This window comes from Lycorma delicatula, chromosome 1 (assembly GCF_047948215.1).
Source record: "Lycorma delicatula isolate Av1 chromosome 1, ASM4794821v1, whole genome shotgun sequence".
Taxonomy (NCBI): Eukaryota; Metazoa; Arthropoda; class Insecta; order Hemiptera; family Fulgoridae; genus Lycorma; species Lycorma delicatula.
This window is the reverse complement of record NC_134455.1, coordinates 188,998,556-189,026,136: the sequence shown is the minus strand read 5'-3', so window position 1 is coordinate 189,026,136 and position 27,581 is coordinate 188,998,556. Positions and strand designations below refer to the sequence as shown.

The 27,581-nt window shown below is 32.4% G+C and overlaps 1 protein-coding gene across 9 annotated transcripts in view; it reads right to left on the bottom strand.

Moving 5' to 3' along the window:
- The window catches only part of Crag (DENN domain-containing protein Crag), a 213,106-nt gene that overhangs the window by 60,281 nt on the left and 125,244 nt on the right, over positions 1-27,581 (bottom strand). For all 9 annotated transcript variants that reach the window (XR_012756753.1, XR_012756750.1, XR_012756754.1 and 6 more), the window contains 4 exons: positions 16,159-16,311; positions 11,417-11,711; positions 5,208-6,042; positions 628-755 (listed from right to left, as the gene is read on the bottom strand). Coding sequence is in view for 5 of the 9 variants with exons in the window: in XM_075368648.1 (XP_075224763.1) it covers positions 628-755; positions 5,208-6,042; positions 11,417-11,711; positions 16,159-16,311 (1,411 nt within the window). In the remaining 4 variants the exon portion in view is untranslated. The remainder of the gene's footprint in view (positions 1-627; positions 756-5,207; positions 6,043-11,416; positions 11,712-16,158; positions 16,312-27,581) is intronic.

The following is a 27,581-nucleotide window of genomic DNA, read 5'->3' as shown; positions in this document are numbered from 1 at the left end:
AGTTTATTTATAATTTATATTTTTTTTACCACTTCATTACAAAAATAAATCTCTCTCACTTTTTTTAGTTTCTCCTCTTCACTGACAGTCTAAAAGTATGAAGATTTTTAAAAATGGTTCTTCTACATAACTTTGTCTCTAAAAGGAAAATATCTAAAACATCTTTTACATGAAGACATTATTAGGAAAACATTTAAGAGTTTCAAAAAACATTTCTAAATTAAAGGAAATATTTAAAACAAAAAAGGTAGGACAAAATGGATGAATATTTACTTTGTTATATAAGTAAACTAGATTAAATTTTAATTTATTCTGAATTTTTTCCTGACAACCTGAAATCATGGATTTAAACAGATAAACTTAATCTCAAACTACTAATTGATCTAAGAACTTGTCTAAACTGGAAAGTCATGTTAAAAATTAGGTGAATAGCAAAAGACTACTACTATAAATGATAACAGTTACTATAAAACATGCAATTATAAAAAAAAAACAACAAAAAAACATGCAATACAATCATCATACACATAAGTTGTATAAATAAATAAAATTAAAAAAAATTGAGTAATAAAGTGATTACATTGCATAAAAGTAATAATAATCATTTTTCTATTAAGTAAAACTTACGTGAAAGATGGAAGTTTAAAACTAGAACCTATACTGCCTCTTGGGCCAGTGTTATTACCAAGAGTACTAATATTTTCAGCATCTATCGGCATTGTAGATGAACGCTGGAGAACTTTACTTTTTCTAATCTAAAAAGAAAGAGATTGTTTCAATATTTATTACTTATTTTTCTGATTACAATTAGATGAAATTTAACACTTTTAATTATATCTAAACTTCAGCTAAGAACAATTCAATCATATGTACTTTCCCTAAATTTGTAGCCAGCCAATTTTTCATAACCTTATGACATTAACTCATTAACTACCAACCACTCATCTGCGACATGAGCCGTTTTTTCAAGATGCACTCTAATGAATAATTTTATAAAGCTGGACTTTTGAGTAGCTTCAAATGATGATAGACAGCATCTGTCAGCATGAGGTATTTGTACTTGTCTACAATAATAACAGTGTAGTGTTGGTCTTTCATCTCAGTGACAATGGTCAATATTAGTGTGATTGTATTCTAACTTTTTATATTGTTATAAAAGTTCTTTTTTACAGTATTATAACCTTTATATTACATTTTCAAACCTTTTTTTATAATAAAACCAGTTTTAAAATGGATTATCTTCCTGGTATGTTTCAAGATGACGATCAAAATAATTTTGATGATATGCATGAGGATTGGTATCAAGAAAATAAATCTGTCTGAAGAGGACTGTGATGAAAATGAATTTGAGAAGAATGAATACGACACAACTTCTGATTTTTCATGTCACAAAGGTGGAGAATATGTGAAACTGTAAATTCAGTTACTGATTTAGATTTTCATAAACAATTATAGGTGGTACATTCATTTTATGCTAAGACAAAAAGAAGTTCCAAACATAACATTCTTTTTCACCCACCAGGGGTCAGAAAGAGTGCTAAATATTGGGCGCTGATCCAATGAAAATCTGGAAAAAACAATTTACTAATGAATGATAGCAGGGATTGCAAAATGGACAAATGTAAAATTAGAACGTAAAACTGCATATAAAAACATAGATCCGATTTGAATCCTTGTGATGAAATTGAAATCGTTGCATTTTTGAGACTCCTTTTTTTTGACGACTGTGTTCCAATCTAACCATAAAAATACTGAAAATATTACATCAATTTTTGCTACAAATGGAATAGGCAGAGGTATTTTTCATTGCATCTCTAATCAAAACATGTTTGCTATTTTGTTAGCATGTTTGCGTTTTGATAACCACCCTTATGATAAAGAGAGAAAGAAAACTTCTACTTTAGCTGCAATTGAAGATTTATTTGAAACTTTTGTCATATAAAATTGGTCGTTTTGGGACCACAACATTAATGAATAGAATTATTAAGTATCAAAAGGCCATATGCCAAATGATACAGCTACAAAAAATTATGAGAGTAATGATTGCATCTCAGTTGAATGATTTGGGCAATTGACTAAATGAAAATACCTAAATTTCAACAATATAGCTTCTGTTATAGCCAATTTTGGCATTCTAATTTTTTAGAAGTATAGAATATAGAGTTGCTGAAGTAAAAGAGGGTTAGAATGAGCTACAGTGAAAATGAATATAAAATTCACTGGCACCATCTCATTTATCTCATAAAACTGTTTAAAACAAAATCAATGACATCATTTATGTAACAAACTTGTAAATGAAGAATTTATCGAACATTTAGAATATAATTCTGATTATTTCAGATTAAAAAAAATTGACTAAAACACTCTAGTCTGCTGAAGTGCTAATAGTCATGAGGAAGAAATAAAAATTGATACAAGAAAATGTTTTTATTATGCGTGTGTATATATATATATATATATATATATATATATATATATATATATATATACACACCTGTCATATGGTTCATAGTTTTTAATGAAATCTGTTGATAAGAGATCACAACAACCATACCCTAATTTATAAGAAAAAGCAAATAACATGAGTTTACTGATCAAAGTGTAAATGAGTGAGAAACTTCAAAATTATTATTTTGAATATAATCTACTTGGATGCTTTTTACCTGATAAACCAGAACATAGTTTAATCAACCTAAAAAGCCTTTCTTTTGCACTCAAAAGGAAAAAAGCTAAAATCAACACCTTCTCTTTCCAATTATTTACATCTAACAGCTAATTGGCTCATCCGATCCTGAAGAAATTTTGTGTACAATATATTTTAATAAATGTCTGCCAAGTTCAAGGAAGAGCCAAATTTCTCCAAAATTTGCTGGTGAAATTTAAAATAAAAAAGATAACTATATGCAAAGTACTTGTTTCCATCCGCAGTTTATATAGAACACATACTTGTTACTGCTGCATCCAGCAATCACATCTACAAATGTGCTCATACCAGTGGTACAACATCCAGGGGGAACCATGGGGACGACTATGTCCCCCCTCAAGGCTCAAAGGCCTGGCATTTTGAAAACCCAGCTGAAAAGAATTGAAACATTTTACCAATATTGTATTGTCAAAATAACCAGTTGCAACTCTGTAATTAATGTAATTATCTCTTTTTTCTTAATAGATAATTAAGAGAGGCTAACGTCACTCTAATGCTTATACATAATGACATGCAAATTGATATATCGCGTTATCGATTGGTATGTTAAAATCTGTAATCATCAAGATGAATTTATTTGTAAACAAATTATTATTGTATAAAACATATAAAATTTTGGATGGTAATGAATTAATAATAAATACTGAAATGAATGAATAGGTAAAAATCAAGTTACTTTAAACTTCACCTTATTATTTTTTACCCTATCTTATATTATTATAGAATTTTGATTGTTTGGATGGCAGTTTTAATTTAACTTGTTAGGACTACACAGTCCAAGCTTGAAGTTAATTTAGCTTCTGTAGTTCCTGTGAGGATCACTTCGAATAACTTATGGCTTAATTTCTATAAATTGAAATAAAATTGAAAAAACTTTTATTGAAAAAAAAAAAAAACTTAAAATTGAAAAGCACTTTTTTTGGTTTTGCTGAAACCGTTCCTTTTTGCCTCTTTTACAGCGATTCTAATGACTACTTAAAAAATTTTTCATGTTTAAAAATAGTTCAGAATAAATCCAATATATCACTTTTATTGGATTCAATATGTATCCAATAAACGTGTATGGAATATATACCTAATCCAATTAGAAGGGAGAAGGAAAATGTGACCCCTTGTCCCCTCCAAATTTAGCTGCTGGATCTGTCTTTAGCTCATACATGAAACTGTTGGTTGAAGTTTGGGATCGGCATATAAAAAAATATATATATATTTAATGTTTGGTTTATTTTCTGCAGAATATATAACTATTGTTAACTAATTATTAATTTATTTTTCATTTGGTTATTTAGGTTTTGTTTCAAAACCAGAGCCAGCTTATCTTATTGAAGTGTAAAAATTACCCTCAAATACAAGTCCAAGGTTTCTGCATATTATATTTTTCTAATAAGGAAAATAAAAGATTATTTGAAATAAGCATATAAAAATTGTTTATCACAAATTCACAACAACAAACAAAATTTTCAACTTAATATTTTTACTAATAACTCATACAAATGTAATACAACTTAATGGCAGGTTAAAAATGACCAAATTAACAGTATAATCTTACTATTTCTTATTATATTAATTTAAGCTGTATCTTGAATTACATAAAATTAAAATAAACTACAAACAGTTTTGCTATTAATCTGGATACTGGGGATTATTAGAAGAATAACAGGACAAAATCAACTTTTTTTACATACGGCCATTGTGATATTAAAAGAAAATAATCACTCTTTAATTAATTTCATCACATGATCCAACATATAGTCTCTGCTTATTTACATAATAAATGTTTCAATATCTTGTTCTAAAGAGAAAAAAAAGTATCGTCTTTGAAAAAAAAGAACATTGTTTTCTATTATTTTTAGCTGTCAAATTTGTAAGATGAATTACCGAAAATTAAGAAAACTAAAAGGCACTTGTCAACAGAAACACTCATTTCTATAACAAAGGAACAAAGTGTTACACTCACTGTCAGGTTATATACATGATGTTATTTGACTAAACCCCAATAGACTTTAAAAACATTAAATAGATATCATGATTTCATGCAGAAATTAATTGGTTAGAATAATTTAACACATGATCTGAATTTTAATGCTGATAAAAATGGGTTCACAATGATTTTGAATATCCACTGAGGCTCTTGAAGGCAGACTATGAAAAAACAACTGCTGAATGTTTGATATAATTTTAAAGATTGCTGGGAAAGACAACTGACCCCAAACTATTAAATTTTTATTAATACAAACATAATTTGTTGAATTTTTACATGAATATATTTTACATGTCTGTAATAATATGTAACTTAAGTACATTATGAAAGATTCTAATAACCTGAAAATTTTCCCCTATTAACAAGCCTTAATAGGGATAGCGGACTGGGATGGAACAAACATTGCTAAATACATAAAATGATCCAGTTACATGGTAAATAATTTTTTTTATTTATAAAATATGTTTTTACACGTGTATCAAATAAATATGTAAAAAATAAAAGAATTAATGAATAACTTACTTCATTTAGAGCTTCTTCCTCATATTCTTCATCATCCTCATCATCTTCTGTCTCATCATCTCCAGGATGATGGAAAGTAGCACTACGCACAACACCACCACCACCACCATTACCACTACCGAAATTTCCCCCGCCAACATTTGAGTTAACATCCCACTCCCCTTTACGGCGATTAAATAAGACTGGTGCACCAGAACTATCATAAACAATATCAGAAGCAACACTGGATATTCTTTCTGTTTTTTTATCTAACAACACTTTACCAGTTTCTTGTTCAACCATTAGTGCTCCAAGAGGATCGTTTTCAGTGACAGGAGTCCTCGAAGGTGATTTAATAGGAGATTTATTAAGAAATTCATCACTAACTTTCATTGGTGTCTCATTAATTGTACCAACTGAATTTCTTCTGTGCAACCACATTAAATCATTTGAAACCTTAATTTTATTATTATTGTTATTATTAATATTATTAGCAATATCGGACGGAATTTTTGAATTATATTTAGCAATGTTTGTAATACTTGTATCCAAATCATCACAACTTCCTGTAGAACTACCACCACATCCCCCACTACCAATGTTTTCCATTGATGAAGTACAACTTTCTGAATTAGGCCGTTCAGTTAATCGACGCATTGTTAAACTATTCCTTCGTACACCTGCAAATAACGATTTTGAACTTGAATGGCCTCCAATAAGGGGTCCACCAGTTCCACTATTTCTTCTGTTATTATTCCCATTTTTTTGTTGCTGAATTCCAACATTGGGACTCATTTCCAATTTTAATGTATTCAGTTTAGCCAAAATTCCAGCATCATTTGCAAAACTTTCTGACCTGTAAAAGAAAAAAAAAGGATAAACATAAAATTGATATTACCACCTACAAATATATACATATTAATATTTTCAAACATTTACATATATACATATATATATATATATATACATATAAATTTTCATCTACATACTGAACACAGTGCTAAATTAAATAAAAAAACAGGGAAAAAACTTAACCACCAAACACAGTAACAGAAAAACCTAAAGAAAACTAATATTGATACCATATGTACGAGGTATGTGAGAAAAGTAATGAGATTGGTAACACTGTGTCTACCGGTCTGTGCTAGACCTGTTTGTGCATCCCTTCCACATGCTCAGTACGAGTTTCAACTCCGTTCAGCCAACACATTATTTTTGACAGTGCCATCAGTGAAGTTGTGTTACGAAAATGGAGCATCGGAATTTAGAGCAATGTTGCGCATTCAAGTTTTGTGTTAAACTTGGGGAATCCGCGAGTGTAACCTTTGAAAAGTTGAAAAAGCCCTATGTGAAACATTGCTTATCAAGAGCACAAGTTTTCCGCTGGCACAAATCATTTTTGGAAGGTTGAGAACACGTTGAAGATCAACCTCGCTCAGGGAGACCTTCAACTTCAAAATCTGATGAAAACGTTGAGCGTGTGAGGGTTCTTGTGAGATCAGACCATCGTTTAACAATAAGGATGATGAGTGAACAGTTAAATTAAAAAACACTTTCACTGTACATCAAATTTTGACAGACGATTTGGACATGCGAAAGGTTTGTGCGAAATTGGTTCTGAAAAACCTCACAATGGAACAGAAGGACAATTGAAGAAACATGTGTGTTGATCTTCTTGAGAGGTTTGTCAATGACAAGAATTCTTCAATCGTGTGATCACAGGTGATGAATCCTGGATAAGTACGATCCTGAAACAAAGCGGCAAAGTGAAGACTGGCACACTCAGTCATCTCCTCGACCAAAAAAATGTCAAATGTTGATCTTCTTGAGAGGTTTGTCAATGTCAAGACTTCTTCAATCGTGTGATCACAGGTGATGAATCCTGAATACTGAGTATGATCCTGAAACAAAGCGGCAAAGTGAAGACTGGCACACTCAGTCATCTTCTCGACCAAAAATATGTCGAATGAGCAAATCAAAGATCAAAACCATGCTGATTTGCTTTTTTGACAGTAGTGGTATCGTGTATAAAAATTTGTTCCTCCAGGACAAACTATCAACCTAGTGTTTTCAAAAGTGTCCTTGAAAGGTTCAGGAAAAGAGTGATTTGCTTGAGACCAGACAAAGGGATGCTTCATCATGACAATGCCCCGTGTCACACAGCCATTTCCATCAGAGAATTTTTGACCTCAAAATGCATTCCTACAGTTTCTCAACTCCCCCTCCTATTCACCTGATTTGAGTCCTTGTGACTTTTTCTTTTTTACGAAATTGAAACATGTCTTAAAAGGACATCATTTTGGAACTCTGGAGAACATTCAAAAGACTGTGACCGACCAGTTAAAAGCCCTACCAGTTGAAGCCTTCCAGTGCTCTATCAGGACTGAGAACAACAACAATGCCGGTGTATAGCTGTCCAAGGGAACTACTTGAAGGGGAAGGGGACATTGTTGTTTGAAAAAAAAAATCTTTTTTAAGTAAAAAGTCAGTCTCATTACTTTTCTCACACACCTCGTGTATATATATATATTTATATATATATATATATATGCGTTAATATACATATATATATATGTTAATCTAGTTTAGTTGAAAATTAAAGGTTCATTTGGTCTTAATATGATTAGGCTTAATAAATATCCCAGGCCTCTCTCTTCTCTCGGTCAAAAGGTTTTCTGTCACTTTTTAGCTTGAATTTTATTTTACTAAAAAAAGAAATTAATCCATTCTGAGCTAGCTGGCAACATAGTTCTAAGCCCTGCATCCTCAACAACTCTCTCAATGATACTATGCTAACAGCATCATATTTCATTGAGTTACAGATACATTACAACATAGTCCCACATCTAGTTCGTTTATGCTACTGTAGGTGCCTTCGTTCAACATTTTTGAAAACTATGGAAAGAATTGTTGTCATCATCTTCACCTGTAAAAGAATTGACATACACAAAAGTAACAAATTTTGCAGTTAAGGTAAACAAAAATGGAAAAAACATAAAAAATGGAAGTGAAGCAATAGAAAGACCACAACAAACAAGAAGATATTAACTAAAATGAATGTACAAATTCTTTATTAAACTTTTTTTAACAGAAAACACAAATGGAAGTAGAAACTAATGCAGAAAGGGTTATATTTGGGGACTTAAAATTATAGTGTGAAATTAATAAAAAAAAATTTTTCTAGCACATTTTTTGTTATCCAGTTCTACTAAAGGTAGGTTACCAACAGATTTTAATTAATATAGATAAAAATACTGAAAAGTAAGCACTTAGTTAATTTTACCTCTACCAAAATTATATGTTATCTGGTGGGAACAGCTGGTTTTATTAGATTTTTGTTGTTTACTAGAATGTAACTGCGAAGATAATATGCATAACAGTAAAAAATTAAAATTTTAGCATAAATTCAAAATTATGTACATCAGAAATGTATAAGTATTTAAGAAAGAGGAAAATTGTCGCTGATAAAAATTCATTCAGATTTTTCTGTATTTTAAGTCGTCAATGCTCAAATATAGTGAACTATAAAGTACAGATCCATGTGTGTGTATACATATACACTAGTATATATTTTTTTTATCTCAATTAACATTTAACCTACAATCATTAATTTTTTTGGTAAACTTTGTATTAGGGAAATTGATTTTATTAAATAAAAAAATATCAAATGAAGGTTGGGGAATACTGAGGAGCTGACATACAGTATTATATAACCTTGGATAGGCTAGATCTTTATGAAGAATTGAAACAGAGACCAATTTATTAGTAATGCAAAAACATTGCAAAAAATACACTTGTATATTTTTTTTTGGGGTACTCAAAAAGCAGGGCTTTTTTTTTAGAAAGACGGAGTATGACAGAGTTTATAAATGATGAATTTTTATACCAAAAAATGTGTTCTTTCCAACCTATTGACTTTTATTGAAATTTATTTATTTCCTTTTAGCAATTATAGGCTACTGCCCAGTACAGTAGCACATTAAAGATGGATTTTATAATGCAAAACAACTTAGTTGACAGGAAATTGGATCTAGGACCATCAGGATGAAAGGCAGAAATACTAAGACTCTACTATGGAGGTCAGTGGAGTTAACATGGCACGAATAGTTTTCAATCTTATCAGAGACAGCAAATCCTACTGATAAGCAGAACAATTTTTCAACTGGTAATATTTTGTCCAAAAAATACCAACTATTATCATTTGAAATGTTTTTAATTACATTTTAAGTAGAGGCCCTTAGACCACAATAAAAGATTTTAGCCTATTCCTTACTAAATCTGCAGCACTTAAAAAAATAATTTGATAAGAAAATAACTGTTCTACAATTAAAAAAATTAATTTTTTTTTTTTTTTGCTTGAAGAGGGGTTATCTCAAGGATACATATCTAAAATAAAGACTAAGATTCCACAATATCTAATTGTGGAATCTGCTTGCTTGTAGATAGCAAGCAGAAGTGCACTGCATTCTGGATGTAGAACAGTTAGAAAATGTGGACTCCTTCATTGTATTTGAGCAGCAGAATTACGGCAGATGGTACATCAAAGAAGAAAGTGATAAGTTATATATGCCTGGCCAAGAATGGATTTAATAAAAGGAGGAATTTTTTACTTCTAATAAAAATAATAAAGATCTTAGAAAAAGACTGCTAAAGAAATTGTATTGAGTGTTTTTTTTATTGGGAGTGAGACAAGGACATTGGAGGATTGAAGAGGAAAGAAGGGCTGAAACTTTAGAAATGTGTTGCTACTGCAGATTGATGAAAGTTTGATGGGTAGATAGTGTCTAATGTGGAAGTGTTAAGAATCGATGTGGCAAAGTCTTGTCTCTTGAATATTTTAAAGTAAAGAAGACTCAAATGGGTTGGCCACTTGTAAAGGCACGATGGGTTAATTAAACAATAATAAAAGGAATTCTGGAATGGGAAAAATACAAGCGGTAGTTGAAGACTGAAGTAAATCTATCAGATTATGGGTGATAAGGACTATCGAACTTACATGGAGTCAAAGGAACTTGCGGAGAATCTTAATGTATAGAGATCAGCTGGTGCAAACCAATCATAGGATTAACAACACAAGAAGAAGATAGATGCCAAGAAAACTTTATGTGTAGATATCTGTAGTAGGATGGTAAAAATACGCCTTCCAAGTGAAAGTTTCTGGATTTAAATTTGGACATGGCATAAAATTTTTCACAATGTAAAATTAATTTTTCATCATAAAAAAAGCTAGGCAGTTGTAATAGACCATTAACCTCAAGCTGCTAAACTAAATAAATCACTTTCCAGCTAGTATCATGTCGGCTAGCAGTCCTTAGCATTGAAGGCACCATCACAACCCACATGCTGTCAATCTGTGCCCCAGCTGAAACAAGCGCTGACTCAGCCAAGAATGAATTCTATGCCCAGCTCCAACACACACCGGATTCAATATGAGCAACTGAGATAATCATCCTGGCCAGCGATTTCAATGCGCACATCAGTGTGAATAGGGTTGAGCTTATTGTCCTTTGCAATCAAATAATCTGGTTGTTGGAAACAGCATCCTCCAACACCAGATCACTTGGTGAAATCCATCTGGCATTGACTCTGCAGTACTAGATTATGTTCTGATCACTTCCCAATTTCATTCATCACTCCAGGATGAGCATGCCATGCGAGGACCAGATTGTGGATCTGATCAATACTTTGTTCGGGACATCTGCGCCTTTGGTGCGCCATGCTCAAGTTACCATCCACAGCCAGACTGCACTGGTTACACCTGCTAGATCCCATACACAAGCAGGAATTCCAGACTGTACTTTTGAATCGATCTGGTGAACAACTGGCAACAACAGATGATGTCAATGATAAGGAGAGCCAGATATCTAAAGCAATCATGGATTGCACCAAACCATTGTGCCTGCCATCCGCCATAGAATGCAGCCATGGATCTCAGATCAGTGTCTGGACAAGGTAGAAAAATGGAAACAAGCAAAACTAACCAACTATGAACACTATCGGCAATTAAACAAAGATATCTGATGAAAAATGAATGAAGATAAGAGACATATTAGAATGAGATAGCAGCTGACCTTGAAGCCGCATTCAAGCACAAATGCCACACCCTGTACCGCACACCCAGAAAGTTATGTGGGAAGACAAAATCTGAATGTTGGATGGATCCTTTGTGCTATCACAAAGGTTAAAAAGGAAACAATAACAAAGACAAAAAATAAGTAAAACTAAATTACCTCGTTAATAATTTAAAACAATCAGCATCTCTTGAAGCAGGTTTAGGACTTGTAGGTGTATGAAGGCGATGAGCATGAGGTAATCGATGTGATGAATTATTACTGATAATACCTGTGGTTCCACCAGTAGTAAATTCAGTACAACTACCACTGCGATTACGTCTACGTGGGCCAAGAGTTGTATTTCCCCCTTGTCCAACAAGGCTATCTATATGATCTGCATCAAATAAATCCCGACCTTCTTCTAAAAGTGCAGCTCCAACACCAGGCATCAATAGTCCAGCGCTACTTTCAACTGTAACAAATAAATTCTCAAAACTATAAAAAGTAGAATCCTTCTATTTGGAAATCCAACAAAATACAACTATATATACTTCTAATTAATTATCCAACAAGTACAATCAGATATTATACTTGATAAGAAGAAACCTGACACTACATAAAGTCTAAGTAGTCTAAAGTACAAGAGTTATTTTTTTTTCAAGGTCCGATCGGTCACAAAATAAAAACCCGCGCAAAAATCGGATGAACCTTTCCGCATATGTGTTGCACAGCGTCTCTAGTATGGCCTTCAATCACACCGCACCACTTTGTTTAGTTCTGAACATGCAGCTAGCATGTAAACATGTCTACAACAATAGCATCTCCCGCCAAGTGTGAAGTGCGTGCGGTAATTCGATTTCTTCAGACTGAGGGGTGTAATGCAGCTGAAATTCATCGACGAATAAGTAACGTATACGATGAAACTTCAATGAGTGACAGCAAAGTGCGACAATGGTGCAGGAAAACAGGACGTGCAGATGTTCATGATGCAGGCGGTCAGGGAAGGTAGCAAGTGTCAACTGACGATCTCGTTGAGCGAGTGGATGAGGCAATTTGAGAAAATCATCGGTTCACAATTTCTGTATTGAGTGATTCGTTTCCTGAAATTTCAAGGTCAGCTCTCTACACCATTGAGAGTGAGAGACTTCAGTACCGCAAACTGTGTGCGAGATAACCTCTAAGTAGTTCCCAAGATGCTGTCCGACCATCACAAAACAATGAGAATGGACGTCTCCCTAATGTTTCTCCGGCACTACCACAATGAAGAAGACTTTTTGAACAAAATTGTTACAGGGGACGAGACATGGGTCCATTTCGAAACTGAAGAAACAAAAGAACAATCCAAACAGTAGATGCATTCTCATTCTCCCAGTAAACCAAACAAGTTCAAGCGAACCTTCTCCAACAGAAAGTGTATGGCTACTGTGTTCTGGGACCGGAATGGAATTCTCTTGGTGGAATTCATGGAATGTGGCACGACCATCACTGCAGCCTCATACTGCGTGACTCTTCAATGTCTATGCAATTCAGAATAAGCGGAGAGGAATGTTGTCATCAGGCATTGTCTTTCTCCATGACAATGCTCAGCCGCACACTGCAGCTGTAATAAAAAAGCTCCTGCAGCGTTTTTGTTGGGAAGTGTTTGATCACCCACCATACAGTCCGGACTTGGCTCCATCTGATTTTCACCTCTTTGCTCACATGAAATTCTGGCTAGGAGGACAACATTTTGGCACAGACATCGAGCTGCAGACCAGCGTAGAAACATGGCTGAAAACACAGGCGGCTCCGTTCTATGACGAGGGTATTGGAAAGTTGGTTCCAAGCTACAACAAATGTCTAAATCGAAGTGGCGACTATGTGAATACGTGTTACAAATAAAAATTTTCACTGTAGTTTTAATTTCGTGACTCATCGGACCTTGAAAAAAAAATAACCCTTGTAGTTCATCAGTCCAAATTCATTAAAATTTCATACATGTCTTATTTTAAACCTTGTTCCTTTCTTAATTTACTCATATGCTTCGTAAAATTTACATAAATTTACAGATGCCAATAAAATGACCAGATTTTTAGTTCACTTTTCGCAAAGACAACATAAAAAATAAACAACTACCTTTCAGTAAAAATAATTTTTTTTATTTCATATGAACTTTTATGCCAACAAAGCATAAGCTTTTCTAGTACACGGAGTTTAATGTTAATACAATTATAACAGCAATTCAAATTCTGTCAAAGTTATATTAACAGATGTGTAAAGTCCTACAACTGTAGCAATTTTAGACAAATTGACATTAAACAAGGTCCTGAAAATAACATTGTTATTCATGCCATCTTTCAAGGGAAAGGGAGAAGTTAATTGGTCTTAAATTGGCTCAGAAGCGAATATATTACTGCATTCTGATATACCAAAGCACTGAAATGCAGTTGATATCAAACTCTATAAACTCTATTATGTGACAACTTCACTCTGTTCACCACAGGACCTGGCAGAATAAGGAACATAATTATTAATCTAAGAGATAATAAACTGTGACTGGTGTCTCTTGCACCAGAACTGTACAACATATGTCACAGCTATCCGAAAGACTGAAACAGAAAAAGCAACAAATTAATGTACACCCATTCATATAAATATATATATTGCTTTAACTCAGAAAAGTAACTAAGAGGGAGTGAAGGTAATTTAAGAGCAAAAGAAGGTTTTATCATATTTTTATACAGAATATTAAGATAAGTGATGGAGATTAATTTTTAAGAGGAAAGCTGGAATGAAACATACAAACAGGTTGATGTATTATCAGACTGATTATTATTTGTTCACTAAGTAAACAGTTAATTTCTTTTAGTAATTCAAATAATTTTGCAAAATTGATTCTTTCATTAGTTATATTTAATTAGAACTAATCATCAATCTTCTAATAATTTAGAAACACTTGAGCTCAAGAACACAATTACAAAGATAATATGAATATATTTCAGTTATTTATTTATTTTACTTTAACTTATCTACATAATCCCTGTCAACACTAATGCACCTGTCAAACTGATTGCAAGTTTCAAAATGCACTCATCATACTCCTATACTGCAAATTGATTTATTTAACCAATGTTTAACTGCTTTTCCAATTCATCAACACTATGAAATATTTATCACCCAACATTTTTTTTTGCTTTTTGAACATCTTAAAGTTGCATTGAGCAGAGTCCAAACTGTACCACAGGCAACTGGAAACAATCCATTCAAATGTTCCCGCAAACACAGTTGCAGAAATATAGATATGCAATATTGTCACTACACAATTCACTATGTGTCCTTGTAAACTGCTCTGCCATACATCTTTGATGGCATACAATAAATGCCAGAGCAATTCTCAAAAGGCTTTAGCAGTAATTGTTCCTTTGGCATGAAGTAAATCACAGAACAACAAACTGATTCTGAAAAATCATGACCAACAATAGGTTTACTTTTGAGGTTTTTTCAGCAACTGAATATGTTACAATTTAAGAAGCTGGTGTTGTTTTGCCTTTGAGTTCTATACAAGAATTATTTTCATGACCAATAATTATCAAATTGAGAAATTTATCACCTTATGCGTAAGGGAAAAAAATTGTTAACACAGATCTTATTTTCATTTGATTGTGTATAATGTATCTGATGTGGTTAAATTCCATTATAGCCTAAATATGACTGTAAGGTTTTACCAAAACCTTTACTGAAAACAAGTTAAAAAATCTATTTCAAATTTCAGATGAAAACTCATTTTTAATCTTATTTTTTTATTTCACCAGCAGCATGCTTCTCTAAGTTGGTGACTGTGATTGGTGATCACCCAGAATACTTCATAATAAAAATTCATTCTACAGTAGTTTAGTATATTTATTTTACTCATTATCTTCAACACCTTACACAACCAGAAGCCAATGAAGTTCAGCTGAAATAATCTTTTGGAAGTCCCAAAAATAAAATTGGATGGTGTGGCAAACAATGTTAACAAACCAAATGAGTGATTCTTGGAGGTATTCTAACCTCTGTACAAGAAATTAATGGTCATTACTTTTAAGGTAGATCTCATGAAAGTATCAAATCCAGATTAGTTTCAAAGCAATAAACAAAATAAATTAAATTTCTTGTTACTTATAAAATTGAAAGTTTCTTAAAATAAAAACTAACACAATAGAAATCATATACCAAAATCAACTACCAAAGAAGAATATTTAAATCATTTTGATGTCTGTTCTGCAAAAAGAAGGGGCTTTTAAAACTACTTGCCAATAGAAATAATTCCCAGAACAAATGTTTTTAGGAATGAAGTTCTCTGAATAAAAAGTAAACAAATCTGGCAAGTAACAAAACTGGATTGAAATTTAAAGAACATAAACTACATATTATCATGCTTAAGATCAAAATGCTAAGTAATTACTAAAATTAAATAAATGCAAATTGTATTTACAACTGTACTTTTTTGTTAGTAACTTCAAAACAAATTTTTATAGATAAATAATGCAAGCACAATAATCCATTATGTTTGGGTTTACATTTTAATAATAACAAACACTTACTTACACTGTTCAATCAAAATGGCTAAATGCTAAGTATTAACTTTTCAGATCAGAGGTTGTTGGTTCATAATAAAACCCCAATAATTGACTTACTAGCTAAACTTCTTGTGATTCCTTATACACATACAGGTAATCAAGCATGGTGATATACACTCATATCCCAGTAAAATATTTGTTATGAAATGGGCAGAAAGTAAATTTAAGCACAAAATCATTTACAACAAATAACAAATAAAAAATATATACATCTATTTGTATTTTTCTTTAGAAAACATACATCTGTTAATAAAGCAACAAAATATTAAAAAAAACTAGGTAAAAAAATCAATTACAAAAAAATAAGTATATTTGAATTACATGAAGCTTGCTGATTCAGTGATTGTCCTGGACTTAATAATGGATGGTAAACAGATGGGCGAACAATACTACCAACACGGGATCGAAATCGATCAAATTTCTGTACAGCAAAATCCACTGAGTTGATAACACCAGCTGAATGTGATCGAGTGTCTGTAACATATAATGAAGAACATAACTAATTGCAAAAATATATTTTCCACTTTACAAGGCAGATTTTAAGCGAAGGAAATTTTAATAGGATTAGTAGGTCAGATGAACAGTGAATGTTAAAGGAAAAACAAGTGAGAGAATGAATGGAAACAAGGATTAACAAGCATGCTTAAGGAAATATCAAGGAAGTGTTATCCAGAAAAAATGCTGGTCTCAAGAGATATGCCTACCCGCACAATACCTATGATAGTTGTAATAGCAGCTGTATTGTCTACGTTAGCTTAAGGATTAATACAGATGAAATGAAATGTAATAAAAAAAATAAATTAAAATTGTATACAGATGGTTCATTAAATTTGAAAATTTTTCCTTCCAAATTACAAAATTCTACCTTACAAATTCTAAAATAAATGAAAGTATATTAAAGTTACATAAAAATTAAAAAAAAACTGATATAAGATCAAGCCAATAAAAATATAATATTAGGTCTGATGAAAAGATTTATTTTTGATTGATATAATTCTTTAACTGACTTTGTTGAAATACACAGTATGTCTGAAAAGTTCCTAAACTAAATTTCTGTGGTCGATACAAGTAGCGCCATCTCTCAGACAACCAAGGAACTATGTAGTACAATGCCAGACAAGTGTGTGCATAAAATTTCATCACTCCAGTCTCGAATTAAATTTGGCCATGTATGTTGTGTTCATGTGACCTTGTGCGAGCTCATGACATGGAACATCTAGATTCCTCCCCGAGGGGAGAAGATCCCACCTCGTAGCGTGTCTGGTCGCTACACCACCCCCTCCGTTCCTAGCAAGTAGTGGCTTTAACGGAGGACATCTTCTCGCCCTCAAACTGATTGTGCATCATAGCTTTCAATTCAGGCCCTGCAGAGATGCCACCAATGCAGATGCCCCGAGGGACATCTGCATCGGTAAAGTTCACCCCGAGGTAGTTTTACGCGTTTATGCCTTCAGAAAGAAGACAACGGACACCTGCAACTACCACGTCGCCCTCAGGAACTAAGCTAGAAGCCTAACCGCGGAATGAAGACCCCGCGCCTAGCCCTAACTATTAATGACCGAACTTACTGAATGTCTCAGATCCGAGTAACTACCACTTCAACAAAACTTCCCACTAAAGTTTTTACACAGCAAAATTTGGTCCTAGCTCCCTTAAAGAACCCCGCTTAATAACTCTATGAGTTCAAACTATCTGACTCCGCTTCGGTCTGCCCGGGAGAGGAGAACTAACGCCTATTCCCATGCAGCAACATCGCGGAGTCCCGCGTGACATTCACCATCTTTCGTAACCGTCGTCAAAACGCCACTGCCTACCACCGAAGCGGCACACAGCCACGTCCTGCCAACAGTGTCGTATGCTCACAAAACGCTCTCGTCGGAGCGCAACCACACATTCCCCAGGACAAGGATAATCATGCCCGTTGGCAGCGGCCGCAATTCTGCCGACAGCTTTATTCCAACAAAATAACACCAATTAGATCTAACCAAGGCACGCTGCCTTAAGCGCCTACCTTCGGCCAGTCAACTGCCCAGGTGGTCCCTAGCCACCCAGGTTCTTATCACCTACTAAATCCCTTCGGCAGTCCTGCTCAGGGCGAGGAAGCGAAGTAAGCCAGCAACTATTGTCCACTCTCTACGAGTCCTCCAGTTGACTCATAGATCCAAAACAGAGTTTACTCTCTCGAGTTCCCTACTAACTCTGGTACGCTCAGCTTCGTACCAGGGACATATGTGTAGGACATGGTCCACGGTGTCATCAACCCTACAGTCAGGACAGAAGCCGGAATCAACCAACCTAAACCTAGCCAATTTATCCCTAAAGGCACTATGTCCGGAGAGGAACTGCGTCGTGTGCCGATTGGGGGATACCCAGCTAACCGCTCGCAACTCTCTAACATTGGGAAATATACCATGCGAATAACGACCTGTTGAAGAATCGTTCCACCTATCTTGCCAAGAGTCAAAACCTTGATCTTCGATCTCACACATACGCCCTGAAGTAAGAAGGCCTCCCTTATTTGCAAAATACCGCTGGCTACATTCTGTAGCCGAAATGTCCAAATGTTTGATGCCTGCGATCACAGTTACTGCCTCTCGCGAGACAGTCCTGTAACCGCCAACAACCGCTAATAAAAGAAGACGCTGGGCTCTTAATAGAATGTCCCTATAACACTGGTACCGCATACGATGAGCCCAGATGGGCGCAGCGTACAACATATAATGGCCTCGCAAACACCTTTGTAAAGAATCCGCATGGTATGGAAATTCAACCCCCAATCGGGATGGACTACTCTACGGACGCCGAAGAAAGCATCAACTGCCTTCTTCGCCACATACTGCAGGTGCTCCTTGAAGAGAAGCCTCTCATCAAGGATAACACCCAGATACTTCTGAAGAGTGACATACCTAATTGAACGGCCGTCCATCACAACCCGCGGGTGGCGAGTTGCAGCTAGCTGGCCCTTCAAAAACATCATAGTGGTTTTCTCCGCACTGATAACCATCTTATGCTGAAGACTCTGACTCTACAACCGCAAAACCCTACATGCCTGTGCCGCTCTAAGCTCAATCTCAGCACGCGAACCGCCCTCGACCAGCAGCAGCATGAGAGAGTCGAACTCGATGGTGCAAATGAGTGGACCTAATACACTGCCCTGTGGACATTCTTTAGACAGGGTCTTTCCTACTTGCGAACTGCCGTCACGAAGGACAACAGTTCTATTGCTGAAATAACTCGAGAGAGTGCTAATTTCATTCCGCGTGCAACCACGCTTCTGCAATTGAAACAAGGCAGAGGGCCACCACAAGTCATTAAATGCCTCGGATTCACGACATGGAACAGAGAAGCGCAATAAAATTTTGTGTTTGGCTTCAAAAATCTTTCGTTAAAACTTATTCTATGATACAGCAAGCATTCGGTGATGAAGCCACATCTTTTATTACAACATACACTTGGTGGAAGCGGTTTAAAGATAGTAGACAGTCGTTGGATGATGAATGAAGCGGGAGGCCATAAATAGCTGTTCATGATGAAAATGTTGCGAAAGTGTGCAACCAACTGGTCAGACTGTGAATTCTAAATTCTATTTGTGAGTAATGAAACGCCTGATGCATCGCATTCACTGAATCCGTCCTGAGTACTGGGATCCACGCAGTTGGACCCTCTTGCACTACAATGCCTCAGCACACATAGCACCAGTTTTAACATGCTATTATGCCGCAAATCAAACCACCGTCTTATCCCACCCACCCTCTTCACCCAACTTGGTTGCAGCAGACTATTTTTGGTTCAAGTTGAAGATGAAAGGCCGCTTATTCGACGACATTCTGGCCATACAAAGGGCTTATACCACATAGTTGAAGGTGATCCCACAAAGTAATTTCTCCAAAGTGCTTGATGGGCTCTACCGGCTCTGCAACGAATTTATAACTAGAGAAGGGCTCTATGTAGAGGGCTGATATAAGTAAATTCATTTATCTTTAACTCTGTATTTTTATTTAATTTAGTCAGGAACTTTTCAGATATACTGTGTATGCATGGACATCAAAATAAGTCACAAAAAATATATCATTTTAAAGCATCAGTCTTTTATTTGTGGAGTCCTGGGTAAGACAAGGTGAATTGAAATCCTTATAACCTGATGGCACTGCAACACCTGTAACATTCCAGAGGAAAATTAAATCACTATGCACTATAAAAAGGGCATAAAAATTAACTACAGCAAATTCAAGGAACTTGATTCCCCACAGATTACTACAGTTAATGTCATGTGCTTTTCACAGCAGGTTGTTAGGATTTTAAGGGGGTTAATGAACACCAAAACAAACAAAAAATGACAATAAAAATCTTTCTTAACTTATACAAACAAAAAAGTAAGCTTTCAAAAATCTTGTTTTTAAACTTGCTGATTGCATTCAGTCTTACAAACATCAACCAGGAATGCTAACTTACATTGAAGCTAATACTAATTTGTTACTGTACATGTAGAAAGTGGTTCAACTCTATTGCAAACAATGCAAAATGTAATAAAAGACACTACTTGGTTACTGGCTTGGACAGAGTACTTCATTTTTTGATAAACAAAAACTATAAATTTCACTTAATTTTTTTATGGTATTATTAGAAGAACAATTTATACTTCAAAAATTTAAATACTAGTAAGTACTTTTAAGAGATCATCACAGAAAAATATTTTAAAATTCTAGGACTAATTTTTTAGGCATGATTATAATCAGTGAGATTCTGATATCAGTATATCAATATATTCAACTAACTGTGTTTGTATTCTTTCACTGAAAAATTGTTTTATAAACTATTGAGAAATAGGGTTTACCTTCAAAGGTCACCATTTAGTTTATATGTAAAAAAAAGTCTGGTAGTTTACAGTACACTTACTGCTACTTATTTTAGTGCCTTGTGAAATTTTGATAAAATGTTGGGTAAATAATGTAATACAACCAATCAAAGAAGTAAACCTGTTTGTGGGATGGTAAAATTAAATATCTTATTTTTATAACAGTCAATTTTTTAAATTTCTTCTGAATAGAACAATAATTTGAAATTTTTTTGGAGTTAACACATCAATGGACATTAAACATTAATGCATAATAATGTTCTTATGCAATGTTAATAATTAATTTGAATAGAGATATATTATTCCTTGCTCAGAATGGTAGAGGTATGCTGCCATACTTTAATACGGTTATATTTAAGAACTCAAGAAAAATTAATTACTGTGCAACACTGTTTTTTCTACATTAAACATACCTCCAAACTGTTGCATTAACAAATTCATTTAGAGTAAAGAATTTTATTTATTTTTATTTTTTTTAAATTTTTTATTGCATACTTATTTACCACTGAACAAAGATAAAATTTAAGTAAGTCATAACACTTCAGATGAAGATGAAAATATTACATATTTGTTACTGGATGTTTCCAACAGTATATTAGTTACGCAAAATTTAGTATACTTTTAAAAATCTAACAACTTACAGCAATTTTACTGTTTAATTTACATGATAAAAAGCAATATTATCAAAAATCTGCTCAAAAACTTTTTCTTTTTAAATAGTCATAACACTGTCTGGCAAATAGTGCTGCAGGAGGAATTTTTTTGTAGTTACAAGCCTTGTTAGTTGAATCATCCAACTGTGGTTAATCATTGAGCTATGTCTGTTTGTTAAAACGTGCGTGTTGTAAAATGTTTTGCAACATTCAAGATTACTGATATTCATGAACAAGAGATCTATATTAAATTGACCCCAAAAATTACTGAAATTTAGAAAATTCATGAAATGATGAAAGACATTTTTGATGATCAATGCATGATATGAACAGTACAAATTATTTAATGAAGATCATTGGTCATAAGTTAACAGACAGTCTGTGTTCAAAATGGCATCAATATAAAATTATTCCACAGTATGTGAGCTTACAAATTGCTCATTTCAAAAACGAGCCAAAACTATGAAAAAAATTAGCCAGCCTACTCACTTGACCAGCTCGGAAGACCTTTCCTAAACTGAAATTATTTCTGAAAAGATGATAGTTGAACGTAATGAAAATGGACCTGACACTCCTGAAAGTAGCCTATTCCCAGTTATGGCAATGACATTTTGATTGCTGCATAGTCTTTGAAGATGCGTACACTCAAAATTTTCCTTTGGTTTATTTATATGCATCCAAAAAAAAAAGAGTTTAGATAACTTTCTGAAAATACCTTATAAGATACCTTATTATTGGAAAACCAATAATTCTAATTCTCAATTATCTGAAAAAACTATCAGTAAAGTCCCTCAAGGTGAATTTAAATCATTTTTCAACACTAATTAACTACAATTATTTTTATGTCAGAAGTACTTTTACCATGAAATCAATTTAAAAAAAATCTTTTGAGTATCACTTTATCAATGAAGCTTCAAAATGATACTGTACAGTAGTGTGCAAATTAATTCAAACACAGGTGTTATTTAATAAAAAGTAACTTTATGTAGAAAAAGAATTATTATCTCTACAATTTGTGAATATCTAGTAATTAATGTCCTCTTTTCTAAATTATTTCACGTAAAGATTTGGCACCAATTCAACACATTTTTTTATTTCTTCATCATGAAATCATATCAATATCACTGCTTCAATGAGGTCAATTTTTATGGGACAATTAATTACTGCCCAAAGATTTTCAGTTGGATTTAAGTCTGGAGAGTGGCCTAGCCACAGGAGCACTTTAAATAGTTTCATTTTTTGAAAAAATATTTTCCACTACTTTGGCAGTATGGCATGGTATAAAATCTTGTTGGAACACCGCTGCCTTGAGTAAATTTGTTTTGAAGTTGTCACAACCCTTTCCTTCACATATCTTTACGTATCTATCACTTTTCAATATACAATGAACACAAAAACGTGTCTTATCCAAAAATATAACATTTTCCAATCTCCTTTAGTCCAGTTAGCATGTGCTTTGGCCCACAAGATCCTTTTTTTTGCACACTGGTTTTTTTAATGGTTTTTAGCTGGCCGACAAGCTTTCCATCCAGCTGCAAAAAGTCAGCATCTAACAACTGTTACCTGTAAATCTGTTCCACTGGTTGATTATTAAGTTTCCTCACTAAACCAACCCTGTCTTTGAGTAGTTTTTCTTTTATGGCCTCATTTGCCTTTTTATTGAGGTGCAAAGGAACCAGTTTCTTTAAATTGTTTTCAATAGCATTCACTGTCCCTAGTGAAACACCACACTCGGAAGCTATTTGTTGTGTCACACTGATATGCTCAGAAAGAGAAACGATTTCCAAACGCTTTCATGGAGTAATCCATTATTATATAATCAAGATACAGAACAAAAAATATAAAAATATGACTCTGTAACAAAAAATGAAATAGACTTTCTCAAAAACACTATTTATAATATGAAATTTACTAAATAACCAAATATCAACAACTTCACATTACATAGACAACTACAGAATGGGTATGGTCAAACAGTGTAGACTCAACACAGAAATAAACAAAAAATTCCCTGTGTTTGGATTAATTTCCACACTGCTGTATGTTTTAACAATATATCCAGGCATTTCAAGATAAAGGAATAGAACTACACCTGCACAATATTTCTATATTTGACTGAATTTTACTATTTTCAGCTAACACCTTATCTAAAGTTAATCAGCATTTTCTTACCCAAACCTAGAAAATATAATTAGAACCAGCTAAAATATAACATTAAAACTGTAAATTAAATTTATTTATAAAAAGTTCTAATTAGAGTTAACGCTAATCAACAGAAAAAATAAAGATCTGCTTAGGCTTTTCTTATAATATATATATATATATATATCAAAGACAAATTCTAAAACAGTTTACCACCAAAAGTACAAAATTCAATAATGCTTCTTACCTTATGCTTATTGTTATTTCAAAAGCACTTTCGAGGGTTCCTCATCAGTTAATAAAATTTTTCTTTTTAAAAAATCATATACATTAAACTTTTAAAATTGTAAACAAATAAAAATATGTAATCATAAAAATTAAAAAAATTTTGTTATGTGGCTGCCACACATACAGTACTATACTCCTATATATATATATATATATATATATGAATAGCCTATTTATACCTACAAAAACTATACTTTAGCATGCATTTTTTACTTGTGATAAAACAAAAATTTAAAAGTATGATTAATATTACATTACATCATGGAATACAATAACTTATAAAATATATAATTTTATGCAATGATAATTAATTAATGTTATACAAGCAAGAATCAGATATCAGTGTTTCACACAATAATGAAATAAATTTTCCAGAAAAAAATATTTGTTACAAAATGTAATGCTAACAGACAAAATTAAGAGAAATGTACTTGCAATTAATTAGTTAAAGATCTATTAGGTTTTAAGTTTTATCACCCAGTTTAAACTGCAAATGTTAATAATATTAAAAAAAATATATACATAAAAATACAAATAATGAAAAATACATAATGCTTTCTGAAATACAAAATTTGAGATACAAAGATTTCATATAAAGGTTTTTAGGATAGCTGGAAATTTTATTTTTTAGTATAAAATGTTTGGTCTCTAAATCCCAGAAACTCAATTGTGTAAATTCACAGACAAAAGATAATCATGATAAGGAGCAAACTATTTCAAAAGGGGGGGAGAGAAAAACGATTTGAAGGACATAAAATTTAAGACTGAAGCCACACTGGGTGACACATAACTAGTACACAGCCACAGAAGGTGACTTAGGAAGTTATTCGCAATTCTTTTGCATTGAGTTGATCTTGGTAACCAAAATATTGGTTTGAATGAGTTCTTGTAAGCTGCATGAAATTTTTAAATATTGGGAAGGAGATTAGTAATATAGAATAAAACAAAATGTATAAAAGCTTAAGAACAACAGACTGAATATATAAAGAGAGAATTAGATCCAATCTGTACAAACATCAAAAATAATAATAACAGTACATGAAAATAAGCCAGCTTTGATTCAGAAGGGAGCAAGATAAGAATGTCTCTGTTCCTTTTGCTTTTCAACTTGTGTGGTGATAATAATATAAAAATGAAATGATGAATCTGAAAGTGGAGTAACATCCTATAGAAAATAAATATGCTTTAATTCATTAATTAACATGAATTTGTAGTTAAGAGAAAAATTAGTTGAAAATAAAAATAAAATGAAGACAAAGAAATGTATATAAGGAATTTAATATTAAGTTAGGGATATACCACAAGTTACAGAATTTTATTACTTAGAAAATTACAAAGGACGAATAAAATAAATTGGATATCAAAAGTAGAGATGTAACAAATAAGAGGATCTATTATTATGCAAAGTGGAAATTTGCTAGCATGCATAAAGATGTAAAAATTAAAAATTAATTTTTAAATTTATATCATTAAAAAGTGCACGGCATGTTAAACAAAAGCATGGGCAACAGAAAATCTAGAAAAAAATATTTTTTGACATGCAGTATGAAAAATAATAAAAACCAGGTAAATATATTAATTAAGAGGCTTTAAATTGAACAGATGAGAAAACATTTTGATAAAACCTTTAAAACAGGTAACTAGGTTGGTGGACATTTATTTCGACATTCAAATTTGGCTGATTCTCTGAGATATATATATAAGGAATACAAATTTATAGGAGACAAGGATTGTAACAAATAAAATAAGTAACTGCTTTATGGAAATATGTTTGTGGTTAAATAATTAGCATGTAACAGAAAGTAATATAAAACAGGATAAAAAACCATATGTACATAATAACACCTAAAGAACTCTGTGAATGTAAAACATTCAAGTGCACTCATATATCAATCAATAATTTGAAAATGACTCATAATACAATTAATAAATACTGTACAAAGTGTCTTTGTTGAATAGTTATGTGAAAGCAGAAATTTTTAAGTAAGAAATATTTTGAAATACAAAAATGAATCAGAGTAACATCTCTTTTAGTTGGTTTCTGTATAGACACATTTGGATGGATACTGATATCAAAAAACTGCTGTGGATGAAATAAAAAAGTCTTTAACTTTGCTAATGTATTTACATAATGTATTATATTGATTCTTAATTTACATTAAATGAAACCCAATATTCCATCAACATACATACTTCTTTCTATCAATAAAATATATTTTAAACCTTATTTAAATATAACAAAGAAAATAGTACGGTTATTATGGAAAGAATTAAAGAATGATTATTATCAGTTAGAATACATTCATTTGATTTGTTTACAATGTTTTACAATATTTATGTAGAAAAGTGAATTTATTTTTTAATTTTATTTCTGATATTGAACATTAAATCATTTGCAACATAAAAGATTAATCTGATCTATCTGACAAACTGAAATTGAAGGGAATAAAAATGAATATGTGCAATTCTAATCACAAAATAACTGCTAGTAAGAAAATTTGTTTTAATGTTTATTCTTAACTTAAATATTTAAAAAAAAATTAAATCAAAATATACCATTTTTTATTTAAAAAATGTACATGTTAAAAAACTGAATCATAATATATAATTAAACATGCCATAAAAGAATCAGTTTTTATATGTTGACACTAAACATTTTTTACTTTAGGACCAGTCATTTTTTTATAGTTTTGACACCTATTTATGTATTAATTTTAAATAAATATTGCAGTCAATTTGAAAATATTATACTGTTATATAAAAAAGACTTTACCTCTTGGGAAAGGAAGGAGCTGGTCTGGTTATCAGATAGTCAGACCACTCCTAAAATAAAAATAAAGAATTATCATATTTTTATTTGCATATAGAATGTGATACTTGTTTCAATATAAGAAATGATGAACATGTATGTTGACCAAGTGGTCAACATAATATTTGGGTTTATATGTCAGGGCTATATCATGAAATCTGATGCAAAAAATTGTGTATAAAAAGAAATTGATTCTTATAAAATTGTAAGAAATTTTGGTGAGTAGGTGGAAAGTAGGATACTGCCTAAAGGCTTTATAAAAATAACTTAAGATTTTGGATTAAAAAAAAAAATTCGTAATAAAAGTGAAAATATTAGAAAACAATTCTTAATTAAAAACAAAAAACAACAGAATTATAACATTCTCATTCAAAAGAAATGTTTTTCTCTGAATAATATATAATTAAAGTAGCAACAGTTTTCACAGCTTACCAGGAGTAACAACCCTACCCTCTACAACCCCTCCTAAAATAAGAATTCTAAAAATTTTAACTGGGCAAGTGGTGCTTCAGCAAATAGGTGTTGGAGTATTTGTAGAAAGAACAGGGAGTGTATTTAGCTGCAGTAAAAAACAGAGCTGCCAAAACACTTTTGCCAATCATTCAGTAATGTATCAGACCAGGAATGATGATTACTTCTAATCAATGGAGGGCATATAGAGAAATTCCAAACTTACCATAGCATTACATTCACTAAACCATGAATAACGTGGAAAATCTTGCAACTCGTAACAATACACAAATGATAGAAAACAAATGGAGGTAAGCTAAACATCGCAATTAAGTGGAATTGCGATGTTTAGCTACTGTGTGAAATTACTTTCACACAAGTAGAAAACTAATTGATTTGTACCTACTAAGCTTATATGGCAGGACTAACATCACAATAACAATTTTTTTAAACAAATACTGGCAGATCTAGTCGTGTATTGCCCATCCCACAATAAAGATAAGTATCAAATATACATTATGAAAAGGATTATGAAATTATAATATAA